Here is a 17,444-nt window from a genome sequence, read left to right as displayed (position 1 = left end):
TAGGAAATTATTTACAATTTTTCACAGGTAAATTTTGTATATGTTGATTTTTATTATTATTAGTAGTAGTAGTAGTAGTAAGCACTGCTTTACTCTTTTTGCTAATATAATTTGAATAATTTTAATTATTATTTATTTCGTTTGTATGTAAAGATATGAGGGAATAAAGCTGAATTTGTCATTCATTACTTTCTTATTCAGTCTGTAAAATTAATTGATGCTAGTATCCTATGAAACACTTGTGTAAATATTCATTCAGATTTCAAAGATAAAAGGCGTACTGTATATACATTTTTTTTTGTTTTTTATTTTTTTGGTTACTAACTGTTTGATCAGGATTTATGTTGTTATGACTGTATGGTGGGCTTCAGTACAGAAAAATGCTTGTTAGCAATTGAGAAAAACTGTAAAATAATGACCTGAAAAGAGTGATTCATTCGTCAGTAAGACTACAGTGGTCATGCTGAATCTATGTCACATTTACGCTGTGGATGCAATTGCGTTGATAACGAAAGGTGACTACAAAATGAATTTTTAACTGAATTCTACACTCTTGAGAATGGTTCCTTAAAGGTTCTTTACGTTCCAACAATTCTATGTGGAACCATGTTATCCTGAAAACCCTTTGCTATGCTAAAATGGTTCTTTGTGTTATAAAAAAAAAAAAACACACATTTTTATAACTTTTGTTCTCTTAACAGTGTGAATGGCTCACATACTATTTCTGCCTTCATAAATGTAACTATTTTATCTTAACAAAAAAAAAAGTTTGCCCAAAGGTGAAAATTCTGTCATGATTTACTCACCCTATTCCGAACCTGTGTGACTTTTATTTGTTGAACTCAGAAGAAGATATTTTGAAGAATGGTTACCAAACAGTTGGTTCTTCTTTTGTGCTCAGTAGAAGAAATAAACCTATGTAGGTTGATGATGACAGGATTTCCTTTTTTTGGATGAACTTAGACACACACTGTAACTCTAAACTGTATTTCCATCATAGTTCTATTATACCCCACAATTCCAGTCTCTTTTGATGGATTTATTCATGGTTAGTGTTGGTTATCATTTATAAATGCGTTCAGATAATGAGTCGTTTTTGGCTATAAGTGCCTAAATGACATGGCTTTAAACAACAATAACTTTTAAACAAGTTGAGAAAACTGGTGAAACTGTTTTTTTTTTTTTCTTGCAGTCAATTTAAATAAAATAAAATTAAACTTGTTAAACAGAACCACAGCTAGCATGTTGCATGCAAAAAGGAAGTGTTTTACAGCATATGGGAAATTTTTAATAGAGAAAGAGAAGTTGTATATAGATGAGATAAAACCTCACCGAGATATTGCTGAGATGTTGTGCAATAAGTGCAGTGGATGTCAGTGTCATTTTATGTCAATACGCAGTGTTCCACCTCAGACAGTCTATCACTGACTAAATATTTTTATAAGCAATCTTTATGCATCACAGTCCTGAAAATTAAAACAGATACAAAGAAGCGGAATCCTTGCCACCTGAAGATGGAGTATTTGTTTTCTCAGACTAATAGGATACAGTTAAGAAGCCATTAGCTTCTGTTTATCTGTCTAGAGCAAAGCTTACACTGGAAAATCCTGTTTTCAAAGTTTTGTCTACTAGTTTAGGCAAAGCAGTCAAACAAAGCTGCCTGTTTTGTTTGACCTACTGACACAACATCTTCTAAAAGCTATTTCCAGTGAAAGCGGAATTATTTTCCCCAGATCATGGATGTAAATTGGATTGGAGTTAGGGGGTTTCCAGCTGTTGATGCTAGTCAACATTAGGAAGAATGAGTGACGCGACCAACGGCTAAACGGTGTTGTCTTTTCAATCAAGAATGATGTAGCTGTTTCCCCAGCGTGATGGCCCTATTTCATCCTCACCGTTAGCCCACTAACAAAAATGAAGAATCATACAAACATATGCGAGTTTTAGGCGAATGCACTATTTTTAACACCAGGGGTGACATAAGCTTAAACGATAAGGACGTTGACCATAACTTCATCTCTCTCTCTCTCTTTTTTTTTTTTTTTGACATTATTTTGCCCTCTTTTCGAAACCACAAGATACACATTGTATATCAGTCTCAGCCAAAACCTGTGAGAAAACAAGCCTTATTGTGTTTACTGGTCTTGTAATGTTAGCATAATCTAAGTTCCTTTTTCACAGAGGATGTTCAAATGTCTGTCAGCCTTACCCACAACATCTGAGCTTACTCGTTTTTTTCTTTCTTTCTTAATTTTTCTACTTTTGAGCTTCAGTTTGAAACCTTGGTCTGGTAAATCTGCTTTCATTTCTCTGTAGATTCAAAACTGTCACGATTAGTGGGTTCCTGACGGTGCACTTGTGAGCCAGAGTAGCTTGCATTGTTCATGTGTTTGCTTTTGACACGACTTAAACTTTCCATTTTTGAAGGCTTTGCTAAACCTATGCCATAAGTTTATGAATCGCCGGTAAAGCTTGAGCGGTTATGATCAGCCGTTATTTGCACATCATTTACAGCTCCTATTAACGTGAACCCACAAATCTAATTTATACAAAGCAGATGTATAACTGTTTATAGGAAGACAACAGGAAGAATGATTAGTGGGGGTGTGAATTTCCAGGTTGCATGACTACTGCAATGAAAGAGGAACTTTCAGGCTCTTTCTGCAAAAAGAAACGGCAGCTTGGCCATTTCTTGTCCACCGTGATACAGACATAGGTGTTACAGCTTCACCTACACCGTACGGTAAGGTTATTTCCATTATGAACGATTCATTTGAGTTACAAATGCTTGTTTCAGTGTTTTAAAATGTTTCAGCGTACTAAAAATATATCGCTTGCACTTGTGAAATACATATATGTGAAAGTTTTCATCATAGATGCATTCAAATGTTTTTTTCTATCTTTTCCAGACCATGGATGTGAATAGCACGTCTGCTCCACTTAGTCATTCTACAGCGGTTTACTTGACTGACAGCAGCTCCTCAGTTGGACTTGCTGTCGGTTTGACTATGTTCTTTGTGGCTGTGCTGCTGGCGGGGATAGCGGCGTTTTTCTGGTTTCGGCACCGAAAATCAGTGGATATTGAGTTATCTAACAAACTTAAGAGCCAAGATAAGAGCCACGATGAGCATTCCAGGGAATCCCCGTACAGCGGATACGCCGGAGGAGTTCAGCCCGCGCCCCAGAGCCCAATCTACGAGAACTTTCAAAGCGGACAGTCCAATCTCCACGAGTTTCAGAGGAGCGCTGTACAGAGCCAGGACATAGACAGGTAAAGCACAGTGTTAGCCGCTACTTTAATGCGGACCACCAGAAGGCGCGAATGGTCTTTACAGTAGAAATGGAATTTCCAGCAAAGTTTTGTTTGCTATCTGTTTTGCAAGCTCACAGTGACACACTGAATGTGTGGCAATAACAGTCAGAGAGAGTTGCGTGAAAGGAGTTTTTGTTTAGCAGTAATATATGTCGGGTTAAATATTGGTGCGAATTTTGTCCTTTTTAACAGGATTTGATTGAGTTTCCAAGAACTGAATTTCACTTTTGCCCCCATTTAGAGACCATCAAGCATACCTGCAGTGCGATCCACATGATGCAATCTACAGCAATGATCCTGCCCTCTTCCATCCAGATCAGGCTGAAATCTCTGAGGATGTTTACATCATGCCAGACGCTTGAAAGTCTGAAATGTTTTGCTGTCCAGCGTTAATGCCCAACATGTTCAGTAGAATCATTCGTACTGGCGTGACGCGAAATAATAAGTCTTTATTTTCGAAGGGTGAAATCAGGGGCGATTCAAATGCCCTCACAAACATTACATGAGCCAGTGTAGCTTATTGACTGAACACACTGTGAGACAGCAAAACATAATCATGACCTCATTGATCACAGTTTAACAGGTGTTTCTGCCGATCGCAAATAATCCCCGCTGAAAAGACTAGTTTAGACCAGAGTGAACTCTCCATGCTGTACAGACTAGTTTGTACTGGTTTGGTGGACCAATTGTTGAGATGCTGATATTTTTACAAGAACATTAGCATAATAATAAATAATGATTTCTGTAGCATCACGTGACACAGGGGTATTGTTAATTTTATTTTAAAATATATTTAAATTGAAAAACATTACTTAAAAAATTCATTATGTTTTATAATATCGCCGTTTTATTCAAATAAATGCAGGCTTGGTGAACATACAGACTTTTAAAGATCTTTCCGATCCCAAACTTTTGAACAGTAATTTATGCGCGGTCAATATCGTCACACGCCTCTTATTTCATAACGATTACGCTCATGTTTTCACATGCAAAGCTTGTTCTTCGAGCTTTCTTATTAATTAGAGTGTGGTAATAATTATCCACCTTGACTGCGTCTTATGATCTTTTTGTCACTTTGACTCACTTAAAACATCTACTGAAAGATCTCCTCTCTCAGCGATTAGTTACAAATTAGCTGAGAGTGTCTTTTCCACTTCCACAACTAAATGAAACCAGAGGAACATTAGACATTAGGCGCTTTGATATGGCACCGTGAAATCGGCAGAAATGTCTGAGTCAAAGGCATGCAATTCAATCTTTGTTTGTCTAGGTGTTAATCATACACATCTCTCCGAAAATGTGTAAAACGTGGTTTAACAGCTGCAGGTCTCAGATGAGATCATCGACAAATTACAAATGCTTTCATTATATAGTCAGTTGAAGGCCATTTACCAGAATTGAAACATTACATTGACCCAGTCCTATTAACCTACTTTGGATGGCACTACTGCCTTCACAAAGGCTTAAAAGCAGGGCTTAAACGTGAGTGCTATATCTTACTGTGCGCATGCATTTTATTTTTGCAAACCTAAACCGTTGGTTTGTAAATTCTGCTTGTCGACTTTTTCAGCTTGTCAGCTAGATAAGATCATTTCATTTGTTGACATAGACAAGTGAGAATGACTGGGCCTGGTACACTCTCAGAAAAAAATGCCTTTGTATCTTATTTACCTCTAACCGGTACATATTAGTGCCTTGAAGGTACATATTAGTAGTTTAAAAGTACATATTAGTAAAAGCATGTAGTATATATATATATATACTGTATATATCTATATAACTACATACTGTATTAGTACCTTTTTTTCTGAGAGTGTAACTTTAGAAAGAACAGCCTTGAAAGCACAAACTAATCATTAATGTAATGTATGTCATCATTTTCCAGTAAAAGTTGTCATGAATTATGACTTGTCTTGGAGTTTTCTGTGTAAGCTATTATTGAAAAATGTCTTTGTAAAAAATATGAATAATGAATAATAATTAAAACATTAAAATTCAATGAAAACACATCGTACAAAATACATTTAAAATATAATTAAACATATATTTTAAAATAAAAATAAGAAATTTGACATTTATTTAAGTGGGAAAAAAGGCACAATGTCCACAGGCCTATATTGGTGGTGATAAATTAATAGTAAGTAATATTAAATAGTAAAAAAGTATTATTAAAATTTACACTGACAAAAATATTAATTGAATTTAGTAGTTTTATTTTGCAACAAATTATTTTAGCAAAATTTTCATTGTATTCTTTGTAAATGTTAGATACAAAACTGCAAATCCATCTTCAAAGTCTTTCAATAAAACTTATTTCGCTAAATAAATAAATATATTTCTTTGAAAGTTAGTCAGCTTAATCTTAGCCATAACTTTCTTCCAATGTATATATTAATAATCACACACAACATAGATACCCTACCAAAATAGTTTGTTTAGTGAAATTCTTTTAAGTGTTTGTTTAAATCTTTTTTAATCACATTTAATCTTATCTGTGTTAGCAGGCTATTGACCTAGATATACTGTATTGTGTTTCCTTACTGTAATCCCGCTATACCCTCGTATGTAAGACCCAGAGAGAAAATGCTTGTTTATATCACTACATTGTTACAACAAACATGATTCGTAACATTTAAACCTATTTAAAGTTTTATATGAGTCGTTAGTTCATCTTTGAATGAAATGATACCAGAAGTACAAAAAATGGTTTATTGCTTTATGCTTCTTTGAGTGATGATAGCAGTTATTACTCTTATCGTTACCAATTGAATTATTACATTATGTCAAAACAGTACATTGTATAAAGCATGTGAAAAATATTAACAGTCAGCAAAATCCTGCAGGGTCACTAGACAACAAGTATGTATGGACTACAGTGATGCCGGTGACAGTATTATATAAATACCGAGCCACAAATGAACTCCTGTCTCTGCTGTGGTTGCTTCAGAGGACATTCACTCTCTGGTCAAGGCCAGTGACACCTATGTGTGTTTTCAAGGCTACAGTTGTTAGATCTGGCCTATCTTTATAGACAGGATAAATATGGATATTGATTAACACGGATAAATAGCTTTTATGTCATTTATGGCATGACCTCGCCTTGAAATATTATCTAGGACTAAGCGGTTATTGGAAAATATTATGGTAAAAGACCGTAATTTATAAGTTTTCACTTACGTATATGTAAAACGTAAGTGTGAGTTCATTTTATAGCTCATTGTTATATGAGTCATACGCAGATGATTCATTCTAAAGGCCTGTTTTCCATATTTCCATAGCATTTAAACATGGATTTTAAAGCTTTTTAACAACATCCGGAGTTCTTACAACAGCTTAACCTCATAAAATACCGTGTGTGAGGATTTTCGTCTTAAACTCAAAGACGTTGGGTTGAAATGCGATTCAGCCATTAATCGAATATAAAAGCAATATACTTTATTAACATTCTTTCAAAAATACAAAAGGTTTCTTGATTCATTCGCGACACGGCGACAAACGAGTACAAAAACATCTCAAATAAATTACAATAAATAACTTGATAGTCCAGTAAGTCAATCACATGGAAATACAGTACACATTTAACGTTTCAGTGTTACGCAAAAAAGCAGGCATCCGGTTTCTTTAAGTAGCCAAACTATTTTATAAACCGAAGGAATGCAACCAGACGAGCGTGAGAACATTCGCGTTTTATCAGCCAGATATTCTGCCTCCTTCTCATCTTCTCTTTGGAGAGCATAACGCGCAGCGGAGAGCCAGAGCCCGTGCCTTTCACGCACAGTGGCATTTACTAACTATCAAATCGTTGAAAGGCGTGAGCTTCAGCTTTCCACGGCTGTCGTAGTGCATGAGAACCATTGGCTCATACGCAGCTGGTACGCAGCAAGGCCCGGGCGTCATTCCCTTGGACAAGAGATGCAGACGAGACTTCACCTGCGTATGCATACTGGCAGGTTTATAATTATGCGGGCAGGAGCCATCGCAGTAGTGCATAGTGTAACCCGAGGGAGCAATAACCCAGTCCGACCAGCCGATGTCTTTGAAGGAAACATTTAATGACTTTCGCCTGCAGTGACCTTCATCCTCGACGCTTTCCTCTCTGGTAGACGGGGCTCTCTTGTTTCTTCTCCTCACCGCTTGATCGAGTTGTAAAACAAGCTGAGGCGTGGATTGTGTGCTCACTTCTTGTTTTTTAAGGAGGCAAATTTCAACAACTAAAAGCTCAGCACTGGCGTCCTTAAGCCACTTCCTGACCGCAACTGTCAAATCCAGCGTTACATCCCGAGAGCTCAAGTCCCCCGAGTGAATTAAAGCGTCTGTATGGAAACCGGGAGGCTTACGCATTCTAACCACGACGTCTTTTGAGAGCCACGGCTGGCCCGGTGCGATTTTGTCCGCGTGTGGTCTCTTAATTTGCAGCTTCGCGTGTTTAAGGTTTACTCCAGTTTTAATGCGTGAGCTTTTGTAGAAAGCAGCTCGGAACCACTGCTGCCGGGAATCCACGGAAGAATTCAGGAGCTGAACTGTTGAAAAAATAGTTACAAAAATGTTAGACATTGTAAACCAGACAAGTAACATACATAATATTATTACAAAATAATAATATACTACACATACTACACATACAATACATACATATATATATATATATATATATATATATATATATATATATATATATATATATATATATATATATATGACAAGTTCATCTGCAAAAACAGATAACTCTGAAATTGTTTTTCAAAAAAAAATTTGAAATTGTGTATTCCTAATAATCCCTATCACACATAGGCAAATGTTTTTTAATAAGATGAAAAATAACAAAAAAAGAGCTAACACAATAAAACAAAATAACAGAATAAAAAAACATGATTTTTATTTTTAAATTAGTAGTTTTTGAAATTTTTGAAAATACTTTACAAAATTATCTAAGGAAAAAACATGAAAATGAATCTGAATCTGAATGCCTCTGAATCTATCTATCTATCTATCTATCTATCTATCTATCTATCTATCTATCTATCTATCTATCTATCTATCTATCTATCTATCTATCTATCTATCTATCTATCTGTTTATCTGTCTATCTCTCTATCTAGCCACATGTGAGCATTTTTATTAATTTATTTTTCTATGTATCAGTCTATGCGTCTTTTTATCTAACAATGAAATTAGACAATGCAACCTAAATACATATGTATAGATATTTTACTTATTTGTTTTTACAAACAGCTTGAGTCCAAAGAATATGACCAAAAGTTAAATATATAACTTCACAATGTCATTATACTTTACATAACAACTGTATTTATAGCTAACCTGCTGTGGGGAAAAGCACAGTAGAGGCTCTTCTTGCAGGCTGAGGCTCCTGTTCCTCACTGGAATTGCCCTTAAGCAAGTATCCCATTCTCCGATACTGACGGTACATCCTGACCAGGTCCTGATGAGAAGCTCTTCCGCCAGGCCCGGGAGGCGCATCCATCCCGAGGTACTCCAGGATAATGCTCTTCAGAGCCTCAAGCTGCAGGCCCTTGAACGTTTCCTCACGCTCCCGTTGAGCCGTAGACTCTCGCAGACAAGAGCTAAAAATAACAACCCCAACAGAAAGGAGAAAGCACTGTGCTACTGAGTTCGGCATGGCAAGTTCGTTTTGTTTGTGCTGTCTTTGTGTTGGTCAGTGGAATGAATGACATTCCAGACATGCTTTCATTTATACAGGTACAGGCCACGCCCCACCAGAGACGGTGGCTCATCTACACCCACACTGAAACTTCACGTACAAGTAACCATCCCCTGTGCAATGACATCATGTCAATATGACTTTTAGAATAATACTGTCACCCCAAACTGAAATTTGTCTTGGACTTGGGACTTTGGAGCCGTACACACACACACACACACACACACGCACGCAGAATGCATTTGTTCGGCATCAGTCTTATTTACTATAACGTTTTCAAACAAAACTGGAATATATATAGATAAATATAGATATACAGGTCAAGAAAGATTAGCATTTAAATTCCGTCATACTACATTTCCGCAGAGTGCCTCGCACCAAGACCCATGCTTTGCGTGCATAACAGCAAAGAATAATCTCTAATTATTGGACCACCTTGGTGTGCCTGAGCTCGCATTGTCAATGAAAAATGCCACTCGTACGATCCTTATAAAACATTCCTTTCTGTTTTCATGTACGTCACGACGCATCTGTTTAGATAATGGACGACAGACGGCAGCAGAACAGGAGCCACACGCTGTAGTAAAATAAAGCAAGACATATCTAAAAAAAAAAAAAAAAAAAAGGTGGAATAATTTGCATAAGTGCCAAAGCTTACGCGTCACGTGTTGCGTATCACATGCTCAGATGACTCTTCTGAGGTACAAAGTGTGTGAAAGGTTTTTAGGCATGTTTCAAACAAACACTGCGGCATTCATGCTGTCAGAAAGCCAAGAGTGCCGCATTGAGTAATTGGTCGTTTGAAGCCAAACAAAAAAACGGCTCTGTTTGAAACACGCACTCGACGCGACACCCACAATCAACTTTTTTTGTAACAACGCGCCATATGTTACACCAGACAAATTATGACCTAAATACATCATTTTAAGTCGATCCTCCCTCGCCCCATCCTGAAAATACACCAAACACTGCAACAGGTTAAAGGGCACGTTTGAGTGTTTAGAACATGCCCTGCTGTCAGGCTCGTCCAGTTAATTTACAACCAAATTACAAAAATACACTTAAACTGAATTCCATAATTCTGTAAACTAAGAGCCCGCACGCATTTAGATCACAGACGAACTTGACTTCTCTGTAATTTGTGATTTCACAGTGGAATTGCATAACAGGAGATTTAAGTCAGAAATGAACTTTAAAGGGCAATATTAGTACTCTGGAAAGTGATATCTTGGGTAATTTTTATAAATGTATCTTTTATGTCAGATATTTACATTTAATCGATTGATTGGTTTAGTCAATCAGAATACTGTATTGCGAAGTCGCAAAAATTTGATCAGCATCAACAAAAATCATCTTTACATTGTTAGGCCAACTGAAGCCTGGCATTACATCACACATCACACGGACTATTAAATGCTGCTTAAGGCAAAATAAATTGGTGATTTGCAATATTATCACAAATTATTGTATTAATTACTGTAACACATCACATTAATCGAGTAGATTTAAAAACAAGACAAAGCAAGCAAAGAGTTCCCATCATTGCAACAGTTCATCTTAAGCTCGCCAGCAACTCCCTTGTAATCAATAAAGCTGTCTACATTGTCGGGGAAAATATTGTCGTGGGAAAAAGGATTCTTCTTCACTGAAGACTAATCTAAATGTCTCTGATTGTCGGTTGAACTCAACAAACACATGTTCGATTGGTTACAAGCCTCAACGCTGCAAAAAAGGAAAACTTTAACAAATATAAAGGCGCAACTGACGTGTTTCGGCTTAATTATTCTGCCCCGTTATCTTGAATTTAGCAAGCATTTTCACCTCAACCACCCATTCATTTCCGTCCCTGAAACTTATAGAGCAGTACTTTGTACTGTAGTGAAAATGTTTGTCCATCTGTTTCTCTGAAGTGTATATATTAGTAAAAGTATGCATAAGCTTCACGATACAGAAAGGGGATGATAAAGAAAGAGCATCTCCATTTTTTCTCTGACACCTAGTTTTAGTAGTCAGACTTTGGCCTTTATATATGTACATAGAGAAATTAGTCCCTCTGGTGGTTACTGTGCAAAATAGCAAGAAACGGAATCAAGCTAGAAACATTGCTTTTAAAAAAAAAGGGTCAAAATATTAAAATAGGTACAGGAAGATTTTGTTGAGAGACAATAAAAGACAGAAAGTGATGGCAATAAATAAATCGCACAAAACCCCCTTAATCACTGCAGAAAAGTCACTAATTTTTCACAAAAAAATGTGTGTACTAAAATCTTAAAAAATACTAGACCTTATCATAAACCATTTCGTAACATTGATACACTTCTTGAATTATGAATTGGATGAGAAGCATGAAAAACCTCAGCCTCAAAAGCCAGACATAATATAATAATTGTCATGCTCAAACAACTCTGACAAGCACAAACGACCCTTTCTTTGCTCCGGTGCATCAGACACACACAGTAATTGGAAAGGACAATAAGCAGTGGACTGTAAAGACTACACTCCCCTTGATTTACCACAACAAACAACTCCACAGAAAATAAATAAATAACGTGCAAACAATTACTTGTCACCAAGCCAGCAGAGGGAGCTCTTACCTCTGGGTGATCTGCGATCACTCCCTCTGCTGCTACTTCCTGTCAGAGGACTATAAATACTGCAGCAAGCCACTCAACTGCAGGTTGCATTGTTTCGCCTGTTTCGCTGTTAGATCGCCCGTGGATTATTGTCTCTGGTTTATCTGGTTTTGACCCTGCCTGTCTTCTGATTCCGTGATTGTTTGCTGCCTGACCTGACCACCGCCTGTCTCTGGATTTTGCTATTGTCTTGCCTCTGATATTCCTGTTCGCCCTGTTTGACGCCTGCCTGTTTTGACCATGCCTTCATTTAATAAAAGCCTGCACATGGATCCGCACGCCTCAGACCCTTCATACGTGACAGAATGCAACCTCACACCAGGATCCAGCTGCTTTTCACCGAACCATGGCCAGGTATGCACCTTGCAATGTCTTTGCTAACCCTCAAGCAGGGCACCCGATCACTTGAGGATTATACTCAGGAATTTCTGGACCTGGCTTACTTCTCTGATTTACCGGACTGTTTGCTAATTGAATTTTTTCACGAGGGAATAAATCAGCCACTCAAAACACAACTTGTTCGAGAGGGTCCACGTGAATCACTGGCACACTTTATTGAGTTTGGTTTAGTGACTGTGGGGTCAGCTCTCACGTTGGGTATTATGGAGGAAGAAGACACTGCATTTATTCCCAAGATGGCCGCCTTCCCGAGCCGCTGCCCAAGATGGCCGCCTTCCCAAGCCGCTGCCCAAGATGGCCGCCTTCCCCGAGCCGCTGCCCAAGATGGCCGCCTTCCCAGAGCCGCTTCCCAAGATGGATGCCACCTGCCCAGAGCCGCTTCCCAAGATGGCTGCCGCCTGCCCAGAGCCGCTTCCCAAGATGGCTGCCGCCTGCCCAGAGCCGCTTCCCAAGATGGCTGCCGCCTGCCCAGAGCCGCTTCCCAAGATGGCTGCCGCCTGCCCAGAGCCGCTTCCCAAGATGGCTGCCGCCTGCCCAGAGCCGCTTCCCAAGATGGCTGCCGCCTGCCCAGAGCCGCTTCCCAAGATGGCTGCCGCCTGCCCAGAGCCGCTTCCCAAGATGGCTGCCGCCTGCCCAGAGCCGCTTCCCAAGATGGTTGCCGCCTGCCCAGAGCCGCTTCCCAAGATGGCTGCCGCCTGCCCAGAGCCGCTTCCCAAGATGGCTGCCGCCTGCCCAGAGCCGCTTCCCAAGATGGCTGCCGCCTGCCCAGAGCCGCTTCCCAAGATGGCTGCCGCCTGCCCAGAGCCGCTTCCCAAGATGGTGCCGCCTGCCCAGAGCCGCTTCCCAAGATGGTCGCCGCCTGCCCAGAGCCGCTTCCCAAGATGGTCGCCGCCTGCCCAGAGCCGCTTCCCAAGATGGTCGCCGCCTGCCCAGAGCCGCTTCCCAAGATGGTCGCCGCCTGCCCAGAGCCGCTTCCCAAGATGGTCGCCGCCTGCCCAGAGCCGCTTCCCAAGATGGTCGCCGCCTGCCCAGAGCCGCTTCCCAAGATGGTCGCCGCCTGCCCAGAGCCGCTTCCCAAGATGGTCGCCGCCTGCCCAGAGCCGCTTCCCAAGATGGTCGCCGCCTGCCCAGAGCCGCTTCCCAAGATGGTCGCCGCCTGCCCAGAGCCGCTTCCCAAGATGGTCGCCGCCTGCCCAGAGCCGCTTCCCAAGATGGTCGCCGCCTGCCCAGAGCCGCTTCCCAAGATGGTCGCCGCCTGCCCAGAGCCGCTTCCCAAGATGGTCGCGCCTGCCCAGAGCCGCTTTCCAACATGGCCGCCTGCCCAGCGCCGCTTTCCAACATGGCCGCCTGCCGTGCGCAAAGCCTCCAGTGCCCGCCGCCGCGTGCCAAGCCTCCAGTGCCCGCGCTCGTGCCAAGCCTCCAGTGCCCGCGCCGCGCGTGCAAGCCTCCAGTGCCCGCGCCGCGTGCCAAGCCTCCAGTGCCCGCGCCTCGTGCCAAGCCTCCAGTGCCCGCGCCTGCGTGCCAAGCCTCCAGTGCCCGCGCTCGTGCCAAGCCTCCAGTGCCCGCGCCTCGTGCCAAGCCTCCAGTGCCCGCGTCTCGTGCCAAGCCTCCAGTGCCCGCTCGTGCCAAGCCTCCAGTGCCCGCGCTGCGTGCCAAGCCTCCAGTGCCGCGCGCCGTGCCAAGCCTCCAGTGCCCGCGCCTGCGTGCCAAGCCTCCAGTGCCCGCGCCTCGTGCCAAGCCTCCAGTGCCCGCGCTGCGTGCCAAGCCTCCAGTGCCCGCGCCTCGTGCCAAGCCTCCAGTGCCCGCGCGCGTGCCAGAAGCCTCCAGTGCCGCGCCTGCGGCGCCCCGCCCAGTGCCCGCGCCGTGCGCGCCCGTCAGTGCCGCGCTCGTCGCGCCCAGTGCCAGCGCCCGCGCGCCGCGCGTCCAGTGCCCGCGCTGCGTGCGCCCGCCCAGTGCCCGCGCCTGCGCGCTCCGCCCAGTGCCCGCGCCTCGGCGCCCGCCCAGTGCCCGCGCGCGGCGCCCGTCCAGTGCCCGCGCGCTCGTGCGCTCCTCAAGTTAACCCACCTCCCACCCTTACCACACGTCGACGATGGATCCCAGCAGCCCCTGCACTCATCCTCTGCCCTCCACCTGGAGCTCGCCACGGGTCTGCCAGTCTCCATTGCCGCCGTGGGTGAAGGATCCCTCGCTTCATCGTCCCGCCTCCGAGCCCCGGACTCCAGCTCGGCTTGTAGACCCGTCGGCTTCCCTTAGGCTCCTAGCTCCCTCCTCTCCACCGTGCTCCGTCAATCCACCAGCTTCACCAGGCTCCATCGTCTCTCCGGCTACGCCCTGGTCGGTCGTCGACCATCCGTCGCCTCAGGATTCCTCTCCTCCAGCTTCGCCTCGTCCCTCCGTCCCTCCGGCTCTGTCAGGCTCCTCCCTTCCCCCGGCTCTACCTCAGTCCTCTGTCGCCTGGCTCCGCCGCGTCCTTCTCGTCCCCGCCTCTGCATCAGTCGCCAAAGCCTGCGGTGTCGCCTGGGACCTCCAGCGCCTCTGCATCACCCTGGCTCTTCTGCTCTCCCGCCGCCTCAGTCTCCTCGACCACCTGCTCCACCGCCGCCGGTCGGCTCCATGGGGTTGATGACCGTTTCCTCTCTCTATGGCTCCTCCCTCCGTCGGCTCCACCACTGACCATCATGGCTGGGCTCGGCATCGCCTCCCGCTCCTTACTCCTCCCGTCTTCTCCTGGCTCCTCCCACCGTCTCTTCCTCCTGGTCTCAGCTTGCTGACTCCTCCCGAACCCCTCCCAAGCTCCCAGTTATGTTTTGTTTTGTTTGTTTTGTGGAGCGCCAGGAGTCGCTCCTAGGAGGGGGGCTATGTCACCAAGCCAGCAGAGGAGTTTCTTACTCTGGGTGATCTGCGATCACTCCTCTGCTGCTACTTCCTGTCAGAGGACTATAAATACTGCAGCAAGCCACTCAACTGCAGGTTGCATTGTTTCGCCTGTTTCGCTGTTAGATCGCCCGTGGATTATTGTCTCTGGTTTATCTGGTTTTGACCCTGCCTGTCTTCTGATTCCGTGATTGTTTGCTGCCTGACCTGACCACCGCCTGTCTCTGGATTTTGCTATTGTCTTGCCTCTGATATTCCTGTTCGCCCTGTTTGACGCCTGCCTGTTTTGACCATGCCTTCATTTAATAAAAGCCTGCACATGGATCCGCACGCCTCAGACCCTTCATACGTGACATTACTATTTTGTTCACAAAAATATAACTTTAAAAATAAAATAAGAATATGCACTCAATCATCTGAGCATTAAAAACAACCAAGAATTCACATCGCAATGGTCATTGAAAACCTTTAAAGACTGCGTTCTGTGCATAAAAGGAGAGCAGACAAAGGGCAGCTTATGCTGTGTTGTGATGTTGTTTCAATCAATGTTGCATTGTTACATCAAAGCATTGTGGTGCCACTCGGTGACAGACAATATCCCATGACTGACAGTGCCAGTCCAACTGCCCGAATTAATCCAGTATTATAAAAACTTATTTTATTATAAAAAAAAGTCATGAAAGATGAAATGCAACAAATAAGGCGCTGTATGCACCGATGACACTAAAAGGGACAACATTTAATAGCCTACATTTTGCATATGAAATGGTGGAAATGTCATTTCAAAACAATTGCATTGAAAAACGGATATGAAGAGACTGAGTGTTTTCTTACACCAGTTTAAAGAATAACTACCAGACAGAAAACTGTAAATGACCTCTACTGATATTCAGAACCGCTGCAGATAGAGTTAACCCTAACAAATAATAAACAATAAACACACACTCCTAAACTCCCGGTTAAGAACTACAGTCGACATACCCTACATTAATATGAAAGACGGCACTTGTAGAAGCTCCTCAGCACAACGACCTGATTCACGGCTCAATACCGCCTTAATTGCAAAGCTGCGCGTTTTGATTGGTTCCTCGCGGACACTCTCATCCTCCAGTCAGGTGACAGCGTGCTCGCTGTTTCAGGGATGCGCTGGGTGACCAGGAAACAGGGTTAGAGATCTCGTGAGTGAAAGACATTCATCCCTACAGTATGGGTTAAATTAACCATAGAAATATATTCGCAATGGATGAGCCAAATATACTGAGGCGGCGTGGTCTACAGGTAAGCGTGCATGCGTGATGCAGACAGCAGTACTTTTCGTTTTGAATTAATAGAATGCATCTCTGTTCATTTTAACAACACGAGTTTAGTGTTTCATCAGAATCAGCATGTTTTTTTTGTTTTTTTTGCAAAGCGATTGTTTCACGTTTGCAACCCATCACACTTCTCGCATCAGTTTGTTTGTACACGTTACACCGAATCGCATATATGGCTTGTTTTGGCGCGTGTGGTGTTGGGAAAAAAAGGTTTTTTGGATTACATACTTTGTATATATATAAATGTTTTTATACTGACGACGTTTGAAAAAAACAACAGCTGTTGATAAATGCGCGTTTCAGTGGAGTCGACACGTTTCATCAGCAGTTGCCATGGTGATCACGGCATTTGTTATGCTCCGATCTGTTTATGATGGAAGACTTGCCTTTGCTTGTTTTTGCACAACCCTCCCGACGAAATACTTTTTATAATCTATGTTTAAATGTATTCCTCTGAAGGTGTGCTAGATTGGTCTGAAAACCAGTGACAGTAAAAATGTAGAGGAGGCCGGAAAGTGAACGAATCAAAACATATTTTAAGTATTTAAATTGATTCTGTTTATGCATCTCAAATTCTGATAACAATTCAGAACACTTCGGTTTAGCCCCATTTAACAGGCCAAGTGTTAAATGTGTGTGTGTGTGTGTGTGTGTGTGTGTGTGTGTGAACCATATTTTGAGCAAAACTTGACAAAATCTCTCATCATCTTTTTAAGGGATTCCTCATTTGTTAAAACTGTATACATAAATTATTTAAAAGATTATTTTGCAGAAAGTGTAGAAAGATTTCTGGGTTATAAGACTATGTGGTTTGGGTTAAAGTATTTAGAACTAGCTCAACATAAAAACAAGATGTCTTTGCAATGTCCCCATTATAGCTATAAAGTAAATGTGTGTGTGTGTGTGTGTGTGTGTGTGTGTGTGTGTCGTAAATCTGAGTCTAATTTTGTGTTTTTATGGCTGCAGCTGCAACCTTCTGTTCAGTACTGTATTTTTGTTTATTTTCATGAATGAATGAAAATGACATCCGTTATCATTAAAGAATGAAGATAACATTAGAAACCAGACGGAAGAATTCTTTCTTTCCTCGTGTATTACCGCGTAGCGCTTACTGTCACATTTACCATCGCCGCCGGAGGACGTTGGTCATGTACGGTCGTAGTTCATTTCTTTGTTGTGGACGGGTTGTCTGATGTTCTGTCCACACATGTCAGGACTAACCTGTTACACAG

At 42.4% G+C, this 17,444-nt stretch overlaps 1 protein-coding gene across 1 annotated transcript; it reads right to left on the bottom strand.

The window, feature by feature from the left end:
• Nucleotides 1-6,008: 6,008 nt before the first annotated feature.
• Nucleotides 6,009-9,003, bottom strand: LOC122358952 (bone morphogenetic protein 4-like). The gene is made up of 2 exons (XM_043258956.1): nt 8,633-9,003; nt 6,009-7,833 (listed from the first exon to the last, which is right to left on the bottom strand). The coding sequence occupies exons 1-2, from the start codon at nt 8,949-8,951 to the stop codon at nt 7,082-7,084; spliced, it is 1,071 nt and encodes a 356-aa protein (XP_043114891.1). The 5' UTR covers nt 8,952-9,003; the 3' UTR covers nt 6,009-7,081.
• Nucleotides 9,004-17,444: the final 8,441 nt, after the last annotated feature.

This window comes from Puntigrus tetrazona, chromosome 2 (assembly GCF_018831695.1).
Source record: "Puntigrus tetrazona isolate hp1 chromosome 2, ASM1883169v1, whole genome shotgun sequence".
NCBI lineage: Eukaryota > Metazoa > Chordata > Actinopteri > Cypriniformes > Cyprinidae > Puntigrus > Puntigrus tetrazona.
This window is presented reverse-complemented; position numbering and strand designations above follow the sequence as displayed.

What these genes read in the sequence shown, in the direction of transcription:
- LOC122358952 (XM_043258956.1), bottom strand. Translation starts at nt 8,951, where the DNA reads ATGCCGAACTCAGTAGCACAGTGCTTTCTCCTTTCTGTTGGGGTTGTT. An exon ending in TGTGCTTTTCCCCACAGCAG is followed by an intron (nt 7,834 to 8,632) that starts GTTAGCTATAAA and finishes TTTTTTCAACAG; the next exon opens with TTCAGCTCCTGAATTCTTCC.